At 44.1% G+C, this 21,972-nt stretch overlaps 1 protein-coding gene across 1 annotated transcript; it reads right to left on the bottom strand.

The window, feature by feature from the left end:
• Positions 1 to 5,145: 5,145 nt before the first annotated feature.
• On the bottom strand, positions 5,146 to 19,397 carry Eef1aknmt (eEF1A lysine and N-terminal methyltransferase). The gene is made up of 8 exons (XM_005071349.4): positions 18,966 to 19,397; positions 16,632 to 17,391; positions 15,414 to 15,613; positions 13,305 to 13,500; positions 10,524 to 10,691; positions 9,137 to 9,352; positions 7,886 to 8,017; positions 5,146 to 5,963 (listed from the first exon to the last, which is right to left on the bottom strand). Exons 1-8 carry the CDS (start codon positions 19,116 to 19,118, stop codon positions 5,689 to 5,691), a joined length of 2,100 nt encoding a protein of 699 aa, XP_005071406.2. The 5' UTR covers positions 19,119 to 19,397; the 3' UTR covers positions 5,146 to 5,688.
• Between the last annotated feature and the right edge of the window lie 2,575 nt (positions 19,398 to 21,972).

Raw genomic sequence — 21,972 nt, 5'->3', positions numbered from 1 at the left:
AAGCAATAATTAAAAATCTCCCATCTAAAGAAAAAGTAAATCTAGGCCCTGTTGACTTTACTATACTGAGTTCTATAAAATGTTTAAAGAACGAATTCCAATTAAAACTGTTCCCAAAAGACTGAAATAAAAGTAACTCTATTAAATGTATGTTTAGAAGGCTAGCATCACTCAAGACACAACAGACAAAAGCTGGGGGTGGGGTGCAACCCTGCCATCTCTGTACTCAGAGGTAGAGACAGGAAAATCATGAACTCAAGGTTATCCTCTACCACAGACAGAGTTAGCTGGGCTACATGGGACACTGTCTCAAAATATAAGTAAACAGATATTTTAAAACAAAGATAAACTTTTTCTTTAACGCTCCAAATGTGATGAGAAAAGACACAAAAATGCTCAGCAAATACTAGCAGTAAGTTGACCCCATTAAAAAGGTCATATGCTATAGCTTTACAGTGTTTTTAAATCACCTATTGCATGCCTTGCTTTAGAAGCTGAGGACCTGGTGGTGACTGGTCCATGCTACTGCAGCAGCCATCTTTGCTGACACTAGAATCCAGTTTCTTCAGCCTTCCAACATAGACTGAAGACCAGCAACTCTCCAAGAATTTTCCACTGGGACTGCTGGGGCATTCAACTTCATGGACTGTGTAGCTGCCAGGTTCTCTGCCCCACCCATTCCTGGGTTACCCAGCCCCTACTGTGTAAGCCAATCTAATAAACTCCTTTTCACAACATATGATCGATCATTCCACTGTTTTTGTTTTTCCAGAGAATGCAGACTGATAGTCATCCTCAGCAAAACAAAGTCAGAGGCACACAAAGCTGATTTGAGAACATACTACAAAGCTATACTAACCAGCAGAGCATGGTATTGGCATAGAACTATACATAAACAGCGGAATGACGTTTAGAACCCCTAATTTTATTACAGGATATTACATATTATCAAATTACCACAATGTACCCAATAAACATATATATCTCTATTTTTAAAATGAAATTACTCCCATCTTGGACCCTCATATATTGTTTTTGTTTCTTGTGTTGTTCTAGCTTTACATTTCTTCCTTTCTTACTGGGATTCTGCCATCACTCGCTCTACCTTCTAAATCAAAGTAGTGGAGCAAAGCTGAGTGAAACAAGAGCAGCTGTCTCCATGTACAGGGTAAGGAAGAAAAGGAGGCCAGAGCAGAATGGGCAGAGCACTCAGGGAGTTAAGAGAAATACAAAGTAGGAGAGTGTCCTCATACCTGAGTCAGAAACACTGGTCAATGAACTGTACCTTGAGTTTTATTTACCCTGTTACAGACACCACAGACTTAAGTGTGATTTCTAGTGCCATCTACTGGGAAGTACGGAAACGAGCTAAGGCTGTCATTTGGACAGGAGGAGGAGGAGGCATGAACCAATGAGCCCAATCTCCTGTCACTTAAGGAGGCCACTTTTCCTGAGATTGGCTCCTTTTCTGGCTCTTCTGATGAGGATTTGAGACTCCTGGGAAATGGTCTAACCTTCTGTGCTATCTCATGACCATATTGTTCCAGGTCATATCGGCATAAATTAGCAGCTGCCCTGCTGTCTGCAGAAGCTGTTGTCTTCTCTTTACATCCTTCTTGTAATGGCATGGGATAGCCTCTCCAAAACAAAAAAAAGGAAGGGAGGAGAGGGGAGGGGAGGGGAGGGGAGGGGAGGGAAGGGAAAAGGGGAGGGAAAAGGGAAGGGAAGGGGAGGGAAAAGGGAAGGGAAGGGAAGGGAAAAGGGAAGGGAAAAAACCTAATGAATATGAAAAAGGGAAAATCAACTTACCAATCCTGTTTCTTATTAACTATTTAACAAAAATATAGGAACCAATCAGCCAGTCAATCCACAAGAGAGAAAGCGTGGAGCTCCATTTAGTTGACCCTATGATCCGCACTTACTGTTCTGTTACAGTGAGGCAGAAGCTGCTTGTTTCACAGAGGAAACCACCCTCTGCAGCAAGTTCCTGTCCTCAGCTGTCTCAAAGGACATCTACTGCCATACGTGAACTAGCAAAGACCTGAGAAGTGGGCTAGCATGCAGTGAGAAAACATTCACCAGTTACCCAGCCATGGCTGAACTTGTACCTCAGCACTACACCACTGACCACTGATGGCACGCCCCTTTCCTGGTTCCCAGAGTATGCCCAAACAGGGAGGGAATCTTCAATCTCAATGACCTTTAAGGCTTCCCAGATTATTGGTTTCCTGGGCCTGCTGTAACATGCTACTTTAAGCTTAGAGGAACTCAAACAACATTATCTTATAGTCCTGTGTCTTAGTTAGGGGTTCTATTGCAGTGAAGACACCATGACCATGACAACTCTTATAAAGGAAAACATTTAATTGTGGTGACTTATAAAGGAAAACACTTGTGGTGGCTTACAGTTCAGAGGTTCAGTCTATTATCATCACATTGGACATAGCAGTGTGCTGCTGGCAGACATGGTACTGGAGAGGTAGCTCAGAATTCTACATCTTGTGTGTGCAACAGGAAGTGAACTGCGACACTGGGTGTGGCTTGAGCACATATGAGACCCTAAAGTCCAACCCTGCAGTGATACACTTCTTCCTACAAGGCCATATCCACTCCAACAAAGCCACACCTCTAATAATGCCACTTCCTGTGATCTTATGGGGACCCATTACATTCAAACCACATCCTATAATTCAGAAATCCCCAAAATGGATCTCATTGGCTAAAACTGAGTTGTTGACAGTTGCAGAAATGCTGGAGACTGCAGGGCAGAGGGCCTCATTCCTGGAAACCTGGTTAGTTTTCTTACATTTCCTAACTTGTACAGTCCAACTGTGTTCCTTGGCTAGTGGCCTCATTTCATCTCCAAGGCCAACAATGACCAGTGAAGTCTTCTTCATGTCCACTTTGATACTGACACTTCTGCGCCCTTCTGCCATTTAAATAACCTCATGATAACATTGGGCCCACCTCCATAACACAAAATAACCTCCATAGTTTAAAATCAGCTGATTATCAAGCCCTCCTGCTACATTGATTTCCCACCAGTGTGCTGTACCGTATTCACAGATTGCAGACATTTTTGAAGAAGCATTATTCTGCTTACTATGCCAAGTGATTCAGCGTGTAGTAAGGATAAGAACTGTTTCTATACCCATATAAGGCAGACTAGGGAAGTCATCCAAGTGAAAGCGTGACAGGTTGGCACACTGAAGACTTAGTGCAGGATAAGAGACAATAGTCAACTTTAACCATTTACATTGCTGCAGAACTTGTTTGATAGGGACCAAGGTATCGTATCGTATTCTCATCCTGTTACACAGTGGTTCTGGAAAGTGAAAATTGTATACTCTCCCAGATTGTGAGAACCATTTGCATCTCACCATCACCATTCTAGACCACTGGAGCTAAAACAAGATAAGACTTTTCAGTGTTGACTCCTAGCTATCAGCTTACTTTTTGCAATATGCTCAGAGGCGGGCGTACACCAGACTCTCTCTGGCATTCTGCATTTCTATAGGCTGTTTCTTTTTTTTTTTTTGATGAATTTTTATATGATGATAAATTCCTAAGGTTTTACATGTATGAAGACTGACATAGAGATTTATCTCTAACTACCATGTCTTTTACTATGTTCAACACCAGGCTTCTATATTTCAATAAGGAACAATATATACTTAATAAATAAGGTTTACGTATTCCTGGGGTCTACTCAGGTTGTCAGTAACTAACTTAAGGATAATTGTCTATCTATAGGCTATTTCTTAAGTAGAAGATGAAACTTGATGACGCACAGGTTAAATGTCTTCAAAATGGTTTTTGATTGGCCAACACTTTAACGTACACCAGCTTATTCACACACACACACACACACACACACACACACACACACGGAATTTCTGACTCATGGTAAAACCTAGCCACACTAGGGATACCTTTCTGGCAATCTACGGGGCTCCAAGAATCATGGGGGCCTTTGCATGGGTGTTTCTTCTCTGGTTTGCCTATGAGCTTCCCTTAGCATTTGTTTTATATCTAACTCACTTCACAATTTGTTAACAGCCTTAGCTTCACAACACTCCTTTCCCAGCACCTGCTATGCCCAAAGTTGAGCAGAATTCTTATGAAGGGGGAAAGGGTTATAAGGCAGTGGAGGGTGACCCAGGTGGAGGACAAACATGCCAGGTAGACAGAGTTTAAGTGAGAAGTTTTATTAGAAAGGGAAGAGAGGAGGAAGGAAAGAGAAAAGAGGTTAAGAGACATGGAGACAGAGAGAGCACAGAAGAGGGAGACAGGAAAAGTCTTGTTTGCCCCAGGGGAAGCGCGGGGAAGAGTGGGCAGAGGTCCTTCTTTAAAGGGGTCCTTTGTACCTGGGCTGACCAGGGTACTGCCTGAGTACATTCTGTCAGGTGATAGGGGCAGGCCAGCATAATGTCCTTACACCTACCCCTTCACAAGGTGCTATATAGTTAATATTTGTGGGGTGGGCGGGTGGAAATAATACTTTACAGTGGTGTAACCACTGGTGTTGCTGTTGCTCAAGTAAATAACCCCCACCTATTGTCAACACTAATTAAATGCAGTGGTCTACCAAGAAAAAGAGAATGAAATTTTTGTTAGTAAAAGGGTTTGTTGAGAACTGGGATTGACATGTAAAACAAGCTATTTAAAATTAAAATAAAAAATGATAAAAAAAAGGGTTTGTTGAGGGAAAATGAGAGAATATCAGGGTGGGGAAATGTAATCAAAATACATTATACATATATGTTTACATATATGTGTATGTACATGTGTATACATGTGTGTACGTGTGTGTATGTATACGTGTGTGTGTGTGTGTATGTATATGAAGTTGTAAAAGAATCAAGTTTTTAAAAATCTTCATACAGACTCATTTGCCTGACATTAATGTAAAAATAAATCATTCTTTAGTCGGAAAGATGAGACAGAGAAAGTGATTTCTGTGTACATAAACCTTCTCTGCTAGAGCTAGTGAGTGCCCTGGGAGTTGGATGAGGGACTGGGTAAAAGGTCTACAGCTGGAGAACTTACTGGTCTTTATTGGTACAAATTTCCTTTGTATAGAAAATGAAACTAAAAACTGCTCTTAGGTTTCAGTTACTATAAAAATACCAGAAATAAACCAGCTTGCAAGAAAGAAAGGTTTATTTGGCCTAGTCTGGAGGTCCCAGGCTGGGAATGGACAGACCCATTGTCCTTGGGCCTGGAAAGGAAGACGCTGTGAGATAAGCACTTCACTTGACAGCCATCAAAAAGCAAGGAGAAAGGCCAGTGTCCCCACAGCCTTCAGGGGCACACTGGTGACCTAACTTCCTCCACAAAGTCCCTCCTAAAAGTTCCTCCATCTTCCTAAGGGGCCAGGGAGTCAGCTTTGGGAAGACACAGAAGATCCACAGCAGCATACTGCCCAACTGTAACTTCTGTCCTTGTCTCCCTCAGCCTCCAGAGGCAGGTAACCAACCTGCTCTTCTCCATAATCACAGTTAAAAAAAAAAATGAAAACATCCCGGGGCTGCCTTCCATCCCAAAAATTGGGAGGGATTAGGCTGAGTATGAAACAGGAAAAAAGGAAACACGTGAGTTCCAAAACAACTGTGCATCATACTCCAACAGCCCAGGAGTACAAGTCAGTCCGGACAAAAAGCTGAGAGGGCTGACTGGCCCCACCAATCATACAATTGTCACAGTTTTCAGCATATCTGACAGGACATAGGTGTCATCCCAACCCAGCCCAGGCTTCCTCAGGGTCCGCTCCAAAGCCTGAGCCATTTCTAGGAGCTCTGGTGTAGCAAGTTTCTGCTCTGGTTGCAGCTGACAAAACAGGATCTCATTCACTTCACCCTCAATTCGCCGGACATACAGGAGAGGGAAGGCTGCCTTGAGTCCAGCCAGCACTGAGTCTTTTAACTCCAAGTCACGACACACGAGGTTAAGGATAAAGATACCTGTAGAGTAGGAAGGAAAGAGGAGAATGACCACAGATCCAGACACATGCATAAGGAGAATACAAATTTATCTCAGAGACAGAGGCTGCTGAATGAAGAAAACAAGTAGGGAGCTTGCAGAGGACACACAGCACACGGAAGCGTAAGAATTGTGAAGATGGGACGCATTAGAAAACTTTAGCTTACTTTCTGATGTTTTCCCATAGCTAACGCATTACTTTAGTATTCTCCATGCCTAAGAAAGTAATTAACACCCTCCACAAAAGACAAATTTATCGTTTCCACAAGGATGTTATATTCTGGCCACACATGTCAAATGGGTATTTACTATACAGTAAGAAGGCCATGGTTATCTGATTTCTGGCAACCAAAGCTCCAGTCAACCCAGTCACCAGAGGACTTTTAAAGTGCAAAATACCTAGGGGGTTGTGGTTTTAAGTGACGAAGAACTAGAGCTCCAACTCTGAGTGTCAGCATGGCAAGTCTCTAACCTAAGTTTGTTCAATTCAAAACAGGCTCCTCTGAATACTAAGTAATACAATGCCAAGTCCAGGGCATCTGGGTACTATCTGAGTGGTAGTTAGAATCACCAAGATGCTTCAATATGAACTACTACAATCACATTGTAAACTGGTTGGCATGGTGGACAAAAACTGAACACCTTCATAAACCATGAGCAGTTACAGGCCTATATACCTATTCAAGACACCTGCAAGCAAAGTTACCAAATAAATAGCACATACTAAGACTATCACTGCTAACATTACTTATAACACCCCCAAACACTGGCGCTGGATAAATGAATTGTAGCAGTCACGTGATACCAACAGCAGTAAAAATGGACAGTATAAACATAACACCATGGTTGAATCTCACAAACATCAGGTTGAGTGAAAGAAAGCAGACACTTAAAAGAGTATAATACAGGGCTGGAAGGATGGCTCACAAGTTATGAGCACTGAATGCTCTTCCAGAGGTCCTGAGTTCAATTCCCAGCAACCACATGGTGGCTCACAACCATCTATATTGGGATATGATGCCCTCTTCAGGCATACAAGTGTACATGCAGACAGAGCACTCATACATACAAAGTACATAAGCAAAATTTTTAAAAAGGGTATAGTACATGTGTCTCCATCTACAGCAAGACACAAACAGGCAAAACCAAGCTGTGATGACGTTTGGTGTTTACTCTTGAGAGGAAGAAGAGTTACTGAGGAAGTAAAGTGTACACTTCGGGATGCTGGAAACAGTCTGGTTTGGTGCTGGTAGATAGTCAACTCAAGAAAACTAATCAAACTACACATTTACATGCAATTTTTATTAAAGAATAATTTTATAGCTAGGCGTTGGTGGTGCACGCCTTTAATCCCAGCACGTGGGAGGAAGAGGCAGGTGGGTCTTTGTGAGTTCGAGGCCAGCCTGCTCTACAGAGCAAGTGCCAGGAAGCTCCAAAGATACACAGAGAAACCCTGTCTCGAAAAACCAAAAAAAAAAAAAAAAAAGAGTAAAAGAATAATTTTGTACTGGGTGGTGGTGGTGCACACCTTTAATCCCAGCACTCAAGAGGCAGAGGCGGGAGGCTCTCTGTGAGCTCGAGGCCAGTCAGTTCTTGTACAGCCAGGTCTACATAGAGAAATTCTGTGTCAAAAAAAATAATAATAATTTTGGTTTCTAATTTTTAATTATGTATATATATGATGTGGGGGGGGAATGTGCATGCTTGTAATGCAGGTGCCCAGAGTCTAGAAGAAGGCCTCGGGTTTCCTGCAGCTGGAATCAGAGGCAGGAGATGTGGGTGCTGGGAACTAACTCAAGTCCTCTGTAATAGGAGCAAAGGCTCTGAGCTAACTCTCCAGCCCAAATAATTTGTTTTCAAAGGACCCTTCCCTCTCTCCATTCCAATCTCTAAGGTTTCCTACCTTCACGAGACAGGATGCTTTTGACCTTCTGCAGGAAAAGTTGGTCCACAAATGCTGGGGGAGGACAACTCATTCCCAGTGTCGGATCCTTACTGTCTACATCAAACATGATCACATCATAGTGGGGTCGTGCTGCAAAAAAGGAGGCAGTGAGTCCTTGTCCTTGCAGGATAAGATGACATCACTTACATTTCTATGCACACATGTGCTGAACTGAAACCTGATGTGGGCAACTAACCCTCAAAGATGACATGAGCAATTTCCCTATTAAAGACTCAAACGTCACAGTTTAGAGCAGTCTTTCTCTTCAAACTACCCTATGGCGCAGATGAACAAGCATTCCTCCTCAGTTATGCACACTTTAACAGGTTCACTCTAGCATGATACACACTATGTGTGTGGTTTCTAATGCTGGAAGAAATGAGCATCACCTTGGGAAGTTTCTACACACCTGGAGAATGTGATGTCAAAACCCCAGAGTGGTGGCAAGAGGATGCGAGAGAAGGGAAGCCTGTAGTATTTTTTTGCCAGCTCCGCAGGTAATACTAAAAGTATTATCAAAACTGAGAACCAGTCATCTGGCCAAAGCAACTAACTAGGCTAAGGCTAACCAAGCATACACTAACTTAACCAGCATCACCTGGATCCTACAGATGAAGTTAAGGAAGGAACCTACTGAATCTAGTGTTTTAAGAAAAGCAATGTGCACTTTAGCCTATGTTTAAGGTACAGAAAGAAATAAACCCTGTAATAGCATTTCTCAGCCTCGCACTGCTGACATTTTGGATAAAAGATTTTCTGTCATCAGTGACAATATGTTTCCTCCAATTTGTGGCAACCAAAACTATCTCTGCAGACCTTGTCAAATGTCCCTGAAGCTGGAAGTCACTGACTTGTGTGAATATAGTTTTACTCATTTCTGACTTTGCCTACAACTGAATGAATTTATTTAAAAAAAAATCAACATATGCCCTATCTTTTCTTCCTTTTCTCCTCACCAGCTACAGACTCCAGCTTCCTTGGAGTGGTAAGAGGTGGCAGGGTTACAAGGTCAGAAGGGAGGCTACTGATTTGTTTTACTGCTTGCTACACCCCAGCAAAACTGAATCCACAGCCAAATGAACACATGGGAAGATTCACAGGATGTGGTTAGCACCTCAGAGAGATGAACTCTAGAGACCCCAGCAGGCCTGGCAACCTTGGTCTAAGGTTCCACAACTAACACTCCTCCGACTGCTGTCACAGGGGTACCTTCTCCTCCTGCCAGGCTGGTAATGTAGTCCAGGCCATCTGCAATGTGAACTTTCATCCGGTCACTCTGTGAGAAGCCAAACCACCGGGTGGCCACTTCCAACATGGACGGGTCAATCTCAACAGCATCGACACGAGACTTTGGGAAATGATCATGAACAAAGAGTGGGAGACTACCCCCACCCAGGCCCACCACCAATAGCGTCAGTGGAGTCTCTGCAAGAAAAGAAGAGAAGATCATATTGCAATCTGCTCACTGGAAAGTTCTCTACAGGGAGAACAAACAAGGAAGTTAAAATTGTTGTTCTGCCTAGTGATAAACATTTAAGGACCAAGAAATTGAGACGTCTCTAGACATTTGCTCTTTCAGCCATGGCTTCATTTTGACTAGATCCAGATAATGAACCATGCGCTACATTCTGGTCCCTCACAAACTCCAATGTAATTAATGGGCTAACACGCTATCAAGAATTCCCTAAGAGTTATGGAACAGATTTCCCATCCTCAGAAATGGAGGAACAATTTTATTCACAACCACAAAGCAGTCTGAACACATCCTCCCTCACCCGGTTCTTAACTCAGAGGGCCCTAACTACCTTTTCAGACATCCCAACAAAACAAGCCCAATCCATTCAAGTTCTTTAAAGCACAGAAAGCAAAGACCCAAATCCTAGCCCTACGCAGAGAACCACAGTAACCACAAGAGTTACAGGAAACAAATGTAGACCCTGAGATGAAATATAGTTAGGGACTTGAAGTAAAGATACTTGTGAGTGAACACATCAAGCTACTTATTAGTGTAAAGTTATCATTTTAACTATAAGAAGAGTTCTAGGCTGGGTGGTAATCCGAGCACTTGGAAGGCAGAGGCAGCTCGGATCTCTGTGAGTTCGAGGCTGGCCTAGTCTACAAAAGGAGTTGCAGAACAGTCAGTACGGTTGTACAGAGAAACCCTGTCTCAAAAAAAAATCTACTTTGTGCTCCAATAAAGCACTACTGAAAGACACTGGAGATAGGATAAACGTACCATCCAGTTAACTTGACTATATACACATGTTAAAATTTATAGATAACTTAAAATTTTATGGATAACTTAAAATCTGTGTGCTTCACATACCTTGCTGAATATATTTTATACCTTAATTTCAAAGTAAAATAAACAGAGGAAAACAAAACTTATGTCCCAACACAAGGAGCTATTATTACAAGATGGCAGGCTGTTTGAAGCATGTTACCCACAAGCCCATTGGTGGAGAACATAGTTCAGGTGAGGGAGGAGAGGAACCTATGTGCCCCTGCCAATCTGTAGTAACCGCATAGGCGCATCGCAACAAGCTTAGCCCACAGTCTTACACACTCTGGCTATGACCGCAGTGGTATCTCTTACCTAAGAGCTGCTCTGGGTTTCTCAGCAAGGCGAGGCCAGCGATCATGGCTTTATGGTGTTCACAACAGAGGTAACTCTTATCAATGGACTGTCCTGGGGCAGGAGGGAAGTCCTCAGGAGTATCAGCAGGTCGCTGTTTCTTCCTGTCCTTTTTCCGTTTCTTCTGGGCTAAAGGAGAGAGTAACATTCTGAAGTCCTAGGCTTCTTACGCTAGCCCTTGGAAATGAAGGGCTATCAGCAGCAGTGTGCTGCAACAGCTTTAAAAAGAAGACCCAATTGTTCAGTAAGCAATTTTGCTGCAGATTGGTTGACACAGTATAGATAGCCTAAAAGTGACCACTGAGGGAATATTTATACCATAGAAATTAGCAAATTCTACAAATCAGACTTCCCTCACAAAGACATGGTTGTTTTAACATCCACCATATACTGCTGAATACCAGAGAGCCAGAAAAGGTGGACAGCAAAAGCACATTCAAAACCTAGAGAATGTAAGACCTGTTACAGGAGGAACGTGGACTCATTGCTCCTTTACAGAAATGTAAATTCACTACTACCTCCCCAAAATCACTGATTATTCCAACACTTTTTACTCTTAGTTCTTCTCATAACTGTTTGTAATTCTTTGCCCATTGTGTGTGTGGGGGACTGAACATTTCCGATATTCAATAAAGTACACACAGTTAACAGGTGGTGCAGTTAAGACATGAACATAGGACTGCTTGTGTCCCATATCTACCGTCTTCCTACTACGCCTCCTGAACCATACAGCACACCACCTCCTGACAAGGAAATTACAGAGGCTAGAAACCCTACAACACAACACTCCCCTCTCCCTGCTCCTTCAGTGTCATCCTAAATAGATGGCTCAGAACTAACATAACCATGAGTACTTTTCAGATGTTAATCTCTTCTGAGTAATCGATACTTTGTGGTCATCCATACTCCTGTGATGGGCATTACTCCTCCCACAGAAAGAAAAATTTACCAGAAGCCAAGAAACTTGATAATATTGGGCAGTGCTGGCACACACCTTTGATCCCTGCACTCAGGAGGCAGAGGCAGGTAGATCTCTGTCAATTCAAAGCCAGCCTGGTCTACAGGGAGAATTCCAGGACAGCCAGAGGAACACAGAGAAAGCCTGTTTCAAAAAAAAAAAAAAAAAAAAAAAAAACCCAAAACTCAAACTGGAAAGAGCAAAGTTCTCTTCAGCCATTTGACTGAAGTGTGGAATGAGATTAAGAAACCTGCAGTCTGAATTACCAGATGAGGGTAGGAGCCCACAAGCATGGAGAATGTGCCAAAGAAAATCATTCTGAGAGTAGGGGGTAGGGCGAATCTGTGGCCTCAGAAGCCAGACTTCTCCCTCCATTTACTGAAGACTTGCTGTGACAACAGCATGGTCAAACAAAAGCAAGACTGGGAATCGGGACAACCAATTTCAGATTTCTGTGACCAAAGGGAAGTTATACTTGAGATGGTGAGGACAGAAACATTTACTTTTTAATCTAAAGCGACTTTTTTTTGGTTTTGGTTTTTTTTCTAAGACTCGTCTCATTCTGCAGTCCTGTCTGGCCTGGGGCCTGGAAATTGTTTTGCAGGTCAAGTGGCCTTCTAAGTACTAGGACCAACACGATGCCCCACCACCAAACCCAGCCTTAGTTTTTACATTAAGTGCATGATTTTAAATTAGTCACAATAATACAAATATATATAGCCAAGGGACAGAGGTGGGTAAGACATAGTAGTGATTTCTCCTCAGTGAGATCTCTATGTAACATCTTAGACACACTTAAGAGTGACCCTCAGCAGTTAGGAACACTGGCTACTCATATAGAGGAGCAGAGTTCAGGTCCCAGAACCCACACCAGACAGCTCATGGCTACCTGTAACTCTAGCTCCAGAAGACCTAATGTTCTCTTAGAGCCTCCACAAGCACTTATATCACAACACACACACACACACACACACACACACACACACACACACACACACACACTCACTCAATTTTCTTTTTTACTTAAAAATAAATTAAAAAAAAGAGTGGACCTAAGGGAGGTCTGGGTCTGGGCCTCACTGATCAACACTATAAACATCAGACAGCTGTGACCACATTAAATATAAATTAATTAAAATTCAGACCGGTATAGAGGCTTATGCCTGTAATCCTAGCTTAGGACTAAGGCAGGCAGACTGTTGAAAGTTTAAGAACAACCTAAAGACTGAGACTATCTTGAAAATAAAATACATAAGTAAGTAAAACTCAAGTTCTAGAAGAAATCCATCACACCAACTGTACTCCATGCTCTGCAGCCATTCCTAGTTAGGGGCTAGCATGTAAGAATGGAGGCTCAGAACCTATTCTCTTCATTGCACCCACTTCCACCATTCCTAGTTAGGGGCTAGCATGTAAGAATGGAGGCTCAGAAACTATTCTCTTCATTGCACTCACTTCCACCGAACAGTGCTGCACTTTAAATCCCTCTCAAGCAGACAACTGCAGGCATGCAACGGAGGAGGGTAGGGCTCCATGCAACCTTCGTGCTTCTGGTTCACCTCCAGAGGGGCACAGAGGGATGTACATGCAGCAGCCTATAAAACTAAACTGAGGCACTAAAGCCATCATCAAGCTTATTCAGTCCACTACCCTACTCCTTATCATTTCAGAGCTAGGCTTTGCTCAAGATGTCTGCTTATCTCCACTAGTACCCTGCTCACATAGTGGAAAAGGAGAGCCCAAAGAGCCCCACGCCTCCGATTACAAAGGCTCTGCCCAGTCACCTCTGTGAGACACATCCTTCAGCAGCCTGGCTTCCGACTGCACCACGTTCCTGTTGCTGAGGAAGATGAGCCGCCGAAAGTACCACCTATCTTCCCCTTGCACATCCTCAATGACAAAGTCACCACTCAAGGCACTGTGGTCTTGGTGCTGAACAGTCCGGACTCCAATGTCCCCGCCCACAGACAGGAAGGGAACCTGTTGGGACAGACAGAGATGTAGAAAAACATCAGCTCAATTAAGAAGTATGTCACACTATACAATTAAGTGCGTCACGCTACACACTGTGCTTTGGCTGAGCATGAAAACTTCCCCATGTCAAAGGCAACAGCTCTCAAAAACTTGCCTTTCTAATCCAGTGCTCTCCTGGGCCTTTTGACAGAGACCAAAGGTTTGATCAACTTTAGAAACTCAACTGAGGGGCTGGAGAGATAGCTCAGCAATTAAAAACAGTGGCTGCTCTTCTAGAGGACCTGAGTTCAACTTCCAGCACCCACATGACAGCCCGCAACTGTCTGTAACTTCGGTTATAGGGGGCTGGCTGGACACCCTCACACAGACACACATGCAGGCAAAACACCAATATGCATAAAATAAAAATAAACAGAAACTCTAATGAACACACAGAGATCCCCTAACCACTAGACACCTGCATTTGGTGCTGCCCAAGAAAAATCTAAGATTTCATCAGTAAGTACACAGATTCCCCACAGTCCCGGACATCAACGAATGAAACAGGCTGTCAGGGAGGGGCTGTAATATGCGGGAAGGGATCTGGACCAGAACAGAAATGACAAAAGCCAGGGGAAACAATCCTTCCTCTCATCTTAGTCTCACCTTTTGCTCATTTTTCCGTATCTAAGGACGAGAGTGTATTTCCCCCTAAACTTACTCCCTCTGTTTCTTCTTAAAGAACTCCCAGCATATTTTCTAACTGTCAATAATCCCAGAGCTCCCCAGACAATCTGGGCCTTCAAGAAATATGTATCTCTAATTGATAACAACCCAAAGTCTATCAAAACATCAGAGTCCTCATAACACAGGTCTAGTGAGCAGGACCTCAGGCTAGGACCCCAAGACCTAGGATATGATCATTTAGATCCACACTGTCACACCAACCCTTCGGTACCCCGGCTTTCCTAAAGTTCAGTTCTTACAATAGACCTGTCAATTACTCATGGTGACAGATGGCAAAAGACAAATGTCAACTGGCAATACCATTTTTTGGCATAACTTTGTTTTCTTTTCAGATGTGCTACACAAAACAACCAGAGACGCCCATTTTAAATGTGGAAATAAGGGGCTGGAAAGATGGCTCAGTGGTCAAGAGCACTGGCTGCTCTTCTAGAAGCCCTAGGTTCAATTCTCAGCATCTATTTGTCAGCTCACAACTGTCTATAATGGTAGTCCCATGGGACCTGATGCTTTCCTCTGTTGTGCAGACATACATGCAGAGAAAAAGCCCATATATACAATATACATAGTGTGTGTGTGTGTGTGAGAGAGAGAGAGAGAGAGAGAGAGAGAGAGAGAGAGAGAGAGAGAGAGAGAGAGAGAGAGAGAGAGATTCAAGAATTAAACCCAGGGCCATAAGCAAACAGACAGAGGATCTATTGCACCACTGATCTACAACCTTAGCCTCTAGAGTGGTTCAACTTTCTCTCTCTGCCCAGGAACATTTAACTCTCACCTGACAATGACTCTCCAAACTAGATTCTAGTCCTAACTTTCTTCTTTAATCTTTTAAATAATTTTATTTTATTCATTATCATTTTATGTGCATTAGTGCTTTGTCATGGGTGTCAGGACCCCTGGAACTGGAGTTACAGTCAGTTGTGAGCTGCCATGTGGGTGCTGGGAATTGAACCTGGATCCTCTGGAAGAACAGCCAGTGCTCTTAACCACATAGCCAACCTCTCAGCCCCTTAATCAATTTTTTAAGTTACCACACAAAGTAATGGGTTTTATCATAGCCCCTCTATGCATTGTCATTATGCTTTGTTCTCATTAGTTTCCCTCCCTTGTCCTGGCCTTTTTAAGGCTCCTTCTGCCTTCCTAGCTGCTGATGGAACTCCAGAAACCAGTGAAAGCTGCTGCCAAAGTTTTGGTACCTGCTGCTGGGGAGGCATCCCGGCGGGGGCCAGCTCCATGACTCTGGTTGATAGCTCTGCTTGAATACTTTCCATGCCATCATACTGCTGGCCTCGATGAAGAGCCACTGTGACCAGCCTCCTGAAGCCTGCACTCGCTGCCAGCTGCTTCCGGCCCTCGTCCATGCCAAAGAGCCACTCAGTCTCTCGGCCCTGGGGTACTGCAGCAGACAAAATTGGTTACAGGGAGCTCAGGGGCAAATGCCCAAGCTTCACAACCAATATGGTCCACACGGCAAAGCCAATCACCGCTCAGGACCAGCTTCCTTCCTGTGACCCACTGACAGGTTATCGTTCCCAAAGCAGAGCAGCCCATCAAATATGAAGCAGAACTAAGGGCGATACATGTGATACAAGTCTTGGGGTCGGGGGAGACCAGCAGATAGGAAAAAAAATTGCTGTTTTATCCATGCAGGCCTGATTCCAAACTGTTTAAAAACCACAAATAATGGAATCCTCACAATGGCCCAATATGAACTTGGCATTATTTCCATTTTTACAAGTGAGGAAAGAGAAGCCAGAGGTCCTCTTTTGTCTAAGTTCATACAGCTAGTGAATGCAAAGCTCGGACTCAACCCCAGACAGTCTGGCCCATCGCCATCCTCCTATCCACTCCACTATTCATTCCCACAGGTGGACGGTAAGGATTATGAAATATGTAGAAAGACAGCGCATGCCGGGCAGTGGTGGTGCACGCCTTTAATCCCAGCACTCAGGAGGCAGAGGCAGGCGGATCGCTGTGAGTTCGATGCCAGGCTGGACCGACTGCCTCCAAAACAATACAGAGAAACCCTGTCTGGTAAAACCAAAAAACAAAAAAAGAAAGACAGCTCATAGCTGGCAGCAACCAGTGCAGCCTTACCTCCATTAATCCACATTCACTGAGGAACTACCAATTCTATACAATGTGTAACGGGTCTAAATGTGCACTTACTGTCTCCTGCTATCACCTCCATTCTCAAACTTCATCAGGCCTTTATAATGGACTATGAAAAGAACATGCCCAAGTCTAAGCAGGTTGCTGGAGACCTATTACTCCCTTTCGTCATACCTTGGCTAATCTCACCTTAAGAATAAAAACAGCCATGACATATCCAATCACCAATACCCAAGCCCAACCCCACCCAACCCCTGTAAAACAGCCCTTCCAGGGAAAGAGGTGGAGCAATCCCAACTCACTGATGAAAATGGCAAAATGACTGTCCCGCGAAGGTTTCACGGTGGGGTTGTCTACCACGTGGAGGGTGTAGCGTGGCTCCCCAGTGTCCCCACTGCACAAGTCCAGAGACACACTCCCCAGCCCAGCCTTGCGGCGCAGCTGGCTACACAGCCAAGCATAGTGCTGCCGCTCCCGCACGGCCTCGGCCAGCCGATCGGCGCTCTCCAGCCGTACAGGCTTGCCCTGCTCCTGAGTACACAGCTCAAAGATGTGAAGGGCAGAGCCAGGGACTGGCCTGAACTTGGTCATGACGAAGGCAAAGACAGGCAGGGAGAACCGAGGCTCAGCGTCAAACACCTGGTCCTGGCTGTTGGCCACTTGGTGCACCCTCACCATCCACCCCTCCCGAGAGAAGTGACCCACTGCTTTCTTCAGGATGTGAGCCTGAGCCAGGGAGATGCAGAGGTAGCGACCGCCCACCTGCAGGACACGGCCAACCTCAGCCAGCATCCTGTCCACCTGCTGCAGGGTCTTTTCCTCCTCGTCTGTCAGGACAGCATCCAGAGTGCCCTTGTCCAACACCACCTGGAATGTGGCATCAGGAAAGTCCATCTGTGTCATGTCCATCTTCAAGAAACTCATGTGGGGCCGTCGGCTGGCATTGCGCTCCTTCATTTGCTTGATGACAACCTCACTGATGTCAATATTCACTATGTCTTGATAGCCCACATCATACAGCTGCTCGCTTAGTTCTGAGTTGCCGCATCCAATCACAAGCACCTAGAGGAAAAAAATATCATATACAAAATGGAAGTGACCAAGGCAAAGACATGCTCTTTGATGCTTCCAAGAGGAAAGTCTCGCCTTACCTATTTTGTAATCTCAAAGACAGGACAACTACTTCGAGGAGAAAGCAACATTCAATTAACTCTAGATGCCATCTCGAAACTACCAATACAGGTGTGTACAATTCATGCTGAGAACTGGAGTCCCAGACAAAATTGTAAACTTTCTTAAAATATTGTACTTTTTTTGCAATTATTTTTCTATGTCACTTGATTGCACTTGATTGTGTGAGTCTTGTAGACGACAACCTTGTATGGGGATGTCAAAAGCTAGGCATACCTGGGAGGAATTCACTAATTGAAACAGTATTTTGTCATAACAAAAGTCGAGTCTCAGAACAGGCTTTGTCATGTGTGCTATTCAAAAATTAACGTGTGGCTTGAGAGATAGCTCAGTAGGTAAGAGCATCTACAGTTCTTACATGGGATCCAAGTTCAGTTCTCAACACCCACACGGCACAGTTCACAATTGCTTACAACACCCATTCCAGAACCAGACAGCCTCTTCTGACCTCCACAGGCTCATGTACTCACATGAGGCATATAAACTCATGCAGGCAAACACACATACGCATAATAAAATAAGTAAGTAACTCTTTTTTTTAAGTCTGTAGGAAGTTGCAAAATTCAAACACACCAGCTGCAATAATGTTTTACCGTTAAAAAAGCAGCCTGACACAACGACTTTCTGTGCACTAATGCTTCCTGTTTCCCAGATAATAAACTACAGTTTGTGAGACTTCAAAATCAGATTCCACCTGATGACATTTAGCTATTCTCCTGAAGCCAAACTTAAAACCTGTCTCTCTCTGTGGCACAATCTCCCATTCATCATTGAAAACTTCTGCTGTGCCCATCTCTGGTAGGAAAAGCAACCTTCAGGGAGAAGTGACTAAGTTTTGGGGTCAGACAGACCTGCTTTTAAATCTCCATTTGACGACCTACTACATGTGTGACCTCCAAAATTCACCTGTGAAAACTAGTGCACCTAAATTTGCTAAGAATAAAAAGACTGCACACAACAGACGTTGTTTTCTTCCCTACTGCCAATACAACTCCATCTCTTCCCCACCACTTTAATAAAAGTGTATATCAACAAAGCCTCTGCCCATGTGCACAGTGACAGAACACCCTTTCCAACTACTGATGAAGTAACCATTCCAAAAGAGCCATGAGCTTTTTCTTTCTCCTTTTGGTTTCTCAAGACAGGGTTTCTCTGTGTAACAGCCCTCGCTGTCCTGGAACTTGCTTAGTAGACCAGGTGGCCTTAAACTCACAGACATCCACCTGTCTCAGCTGGGGGTTAAAGGCGTGCGGCACCACGCCAGGCTCAAGTTTCAGCTTTTGACTGAAAGCTTTAAAAGGCTATTTTAAAGTTGTCATTTGGCCAAAGTGCTGCACGGACTCCTGAATTGTGGATCCGAGTAGGGTACCCACGCTGGCCTGTCTCCTAAGTTTAGGACTGCTATCTTCAGACCCCATGGAGGGCTTCCTGGCCTCACGTCTTACCTTTTCCCTGGGCTTGATGTATTTGTGCAGCACCTCGCACAGTTCCAGATAGGTTCCATACCATTCGAAAGACTTCTTTCCTCGCTGCTGGAAGAACTTCTCCCAATAGTCAACAGAGCCGAACTCCTTGGAGCTTTTAGGTAGGAGATTCATGTTCCCACGGCGAGCTGCGTCCTCGAGACTACTCCCGGTGACAGATGACGTAGGGAACTCACCACAGGAAGCACCGAGATGCAGCCGCGGGAATCTTACCCACCACAGACAGCATGGATTCGCCCCGCACTCAAAACCCAACCGAACGTCCCTACGCGGCACACGCACGCGCGCGCCTTCCGAGTTTATCTCGCGCCGCCCCCTTCTTTGCACGCTCAGTCGGCGCCCCACGTGCAGCAGCCCCACACTCTGGTTGCTACTTTCAGAACCCAGCAAACACATCCGGGTAAGACGCCTCGGGATTGGGCCCGCGCCCTTATTGGACCCTCATTGGTCAGGGTGTCTCATTTTTGGCACATCATTGGCTGGGACTCTCTCGCCTGGGCGGGATCGTAGGCGTCGCGCGCCTTACCCAAGCCGATGGGAGTGGACGGGACTTCCTGTCAGAGTCCGGGCGGAAGAGGCCAACCTCCCGGAGCTGGGAGCGGCTGCTCGCGCCGCCGGAACGGCCCCTGAGAGACTGCGCTCCGTCGCCGGCTGAGGGCGCACGGGTTTTGGGAGCTCGCTTAGTCACTGTGGGATGGTGTCTAACCTGCGCCGAAGCTGGAGGCTCAGGAAGAAATCTCTCTTGTTCAGGAAAGATGGAAGCCTTGGGGCGCATGTGCCTCTCTGTAGTCTCAGACCTGCACAGCCCAGCCCTTCCCCACGTTCTCTCCCCGGACTTCCTTTGCCACCGTTGTTGGCTAATTCAGAGGGAAATGACTACTTTTCTGCTGCAAAATACGGTGCTTCGCTATCAATACTGTAACAACGTAAAATTTCAGGAGGAAAGACTAACAACTTTCATAGGTGCCTCCTTTTCCTTCTCCCTCGCCCCTCAAAATACAGTAGCCATACTGAAGATGTTCATTTTATTATCGACTTCCTTAAATTGTCATGCTGATGCCAGCTGTAAAGGTATATTTTATGTCTCTGAGCATACCATCCTTTCAAATGTTCGTTTTATGAAAATATGCCAGGGAAGGTCTATTTTGAAAGGACGATGAAAGAAACAGCTCTCAAGATAAAGGAGTGCAAGAGATTGTTTATTCTGGAGTCAAATATGAGTGACCATAACCCAGAAACACAAATTTAGGTTCCTCAAATACGGTGTTCCCATGGACCTTTTTATAGTAACAACACAGAAAGTAGTAAAAGAACACACTGTCACATACATTGGTTGGTATATTTTGAGATGGTTACAATCAACCGGGAAAGCTGGAAGTCTGTTTCTGTTTTCCAGACGTCTTCCATAATGATCACAAAAGTTGTTAAATCACGCACAGAGGATACCAAATGGCTATTAAGGAAGCTAAAGATGTCCTTAGAAAATTTGGCTCTGGACTTGGAACACATCAACCTCTTGTTTGTGATCAATGAACCACTGAGGACACAGCTTCTTTCTAGTAATTCTTGCTCACAGTCTACACATAGTGCTAGCACAGACACTGAACAGTTAGGGTAGACATCATTTTTAATTCAATCTTCATTTTATAATCATAAATTGGGCTTTTTATTTATGTGCTTGTTTGTTTTCGAGACAGGATTACTCTGGGTAGCCCTGGCTGTCCTGGAACTCACTTTGTAGACCAAGCTGGCTTAGAACTCACCAAGATCTGCTTACCTCTCTACCTCCTGAGTGATGGGAATGAAGGTGTGAGCTACCACTGCCCAGCTGGTCTTTTTTAATTGAAATTTTTTTCATACAATATATTCTGATCATGGTTTCTCCTCCCCCAACTTCTCCCAGATGTTCCCCATGACCCCCACCTCTCTCTCTTTTTCTCTTTCTCGCAAGCAAATAGGCAATAAAACACCCATAATTTTAAAAAACAGAAGAAACACACACAAAGGTCCCATCAAAACACAAGACTGAAAACCATAATATACAGGCCAAAGACCAGTAAGGCAAAAAAATGTTCAAAACAATAGAAGAAGGAAAGTCTGCAAAAATACCCCTGTTTGTTTTGTGTTGGCCATCTTAGTCTTAAAGTGTGGTGAATATATCCAATTATATGCCATTGGAAAATAGTAATATTTATAGACAAGGGAGATTTTGTTTTTTGAGTGGGCACGTCCTCCTCAGGTCACATAGTTATCAGAAGTTGGCAAAAGATGGCTCAGTGCTCTCCTGATGTCATGTCCTGTGCTCTTGCACAATGCCTACCCTGTCTCATTCTTAAAAACTAAACCAAAATGACATTAAACACCACTTTCTCTTCTATCTCATCTGATCCCGGAACTTGTGTGACCAGTGATTTGTCCCAAATAGTACCCAGTAGCTCAACTAGAAGGTAGCCACAGCTTCCAGTGGCTACTGGATTTTCCCCAGGTATACTTGGGCTTGTAAGTCTAACACAGGTGAAAGCAATCAGCTCTTTGATGACTTTTATGTCTTAATATTTTTCAATAATCTTTGTATATTAATCATCACAAAGTAAGAAAACAGGTTTCTGAGCCTAAGCATTAATTTAATCAGAACTTAAGTTTAAGAACTTGTCACAGTGCCCAGTGATGGTGGCACACGACTTTAATCCTAGCACTCTGTGTTCAAGGCCAGCCTGATCTACAGCATGAGTTCCAGGACACCCAGAGCTGTACAGGAAAACCCTGTGTCAAAAAAAAAAAAAAAAACAAAAATCAAAAAGGTGTGGAGGAGAGGAGATAAAAATCCAAATCTGAAAGAAAACCAACCAGTGCAAAAAGAACAAAGAATGTAGCTTAGTCTTATTGTTACTTGTTATGCTGTGTTCAGTTGATATCTCTGGGAGGCCTGCTCTTTTTATTTTTTGTTTGTTTGGGGTTTTTTTGTTTC

The sequence above is a fragment of the Mesocricetus auratus genome, unplaced genomic scaffold, assembly GCF_017639785.1.
Source record: "Mesocricetus auratus isolate SY011 unplaced genomic scaffold, BCM_Maur_2.0 Super-Scaffold_100676, whole genome shotgun sequence".
Lineage (NCBI taxonomy): Eukaryota > Metazoa > Chordata > Mammalia > Rodentia > Cricetidae > Mesocricetus > Mesocricetus auratus.
Note: the sequence above shows the minus strand (reverse complement) of the source record. Positions and strands in the feature narration are given on the sequence as shown.

What these genes read in the sequence shown, in the direction of transcription:
- Eef1aknmt (XM_005071349.4), bottom strand. Translation starts at nt 19,118, where the DNA reads ATGAATCTCCTACCTAAAAGCTCCAAGGAGTTCGGCTCTGTTGACTAT. An exon ending in GGATGCCTCCCCAGCAGCAG is followed by an intron (nt 13,501 to 15,413) that starts GTACCAAAACTT and finishes CTGTCCCAACAG; the next exon opens with GTTCCCTTCCTGTCTGTGGG. An exon ending in GAAGGATGTGTCTCACAGAG is followed by an intron (nt 10,692 to 13,304) that starts GTGACTGGGCAG and finishes TCTCTCCTTTAG; the next exon opens with CCCAGAAGAAACGGAAAAAG.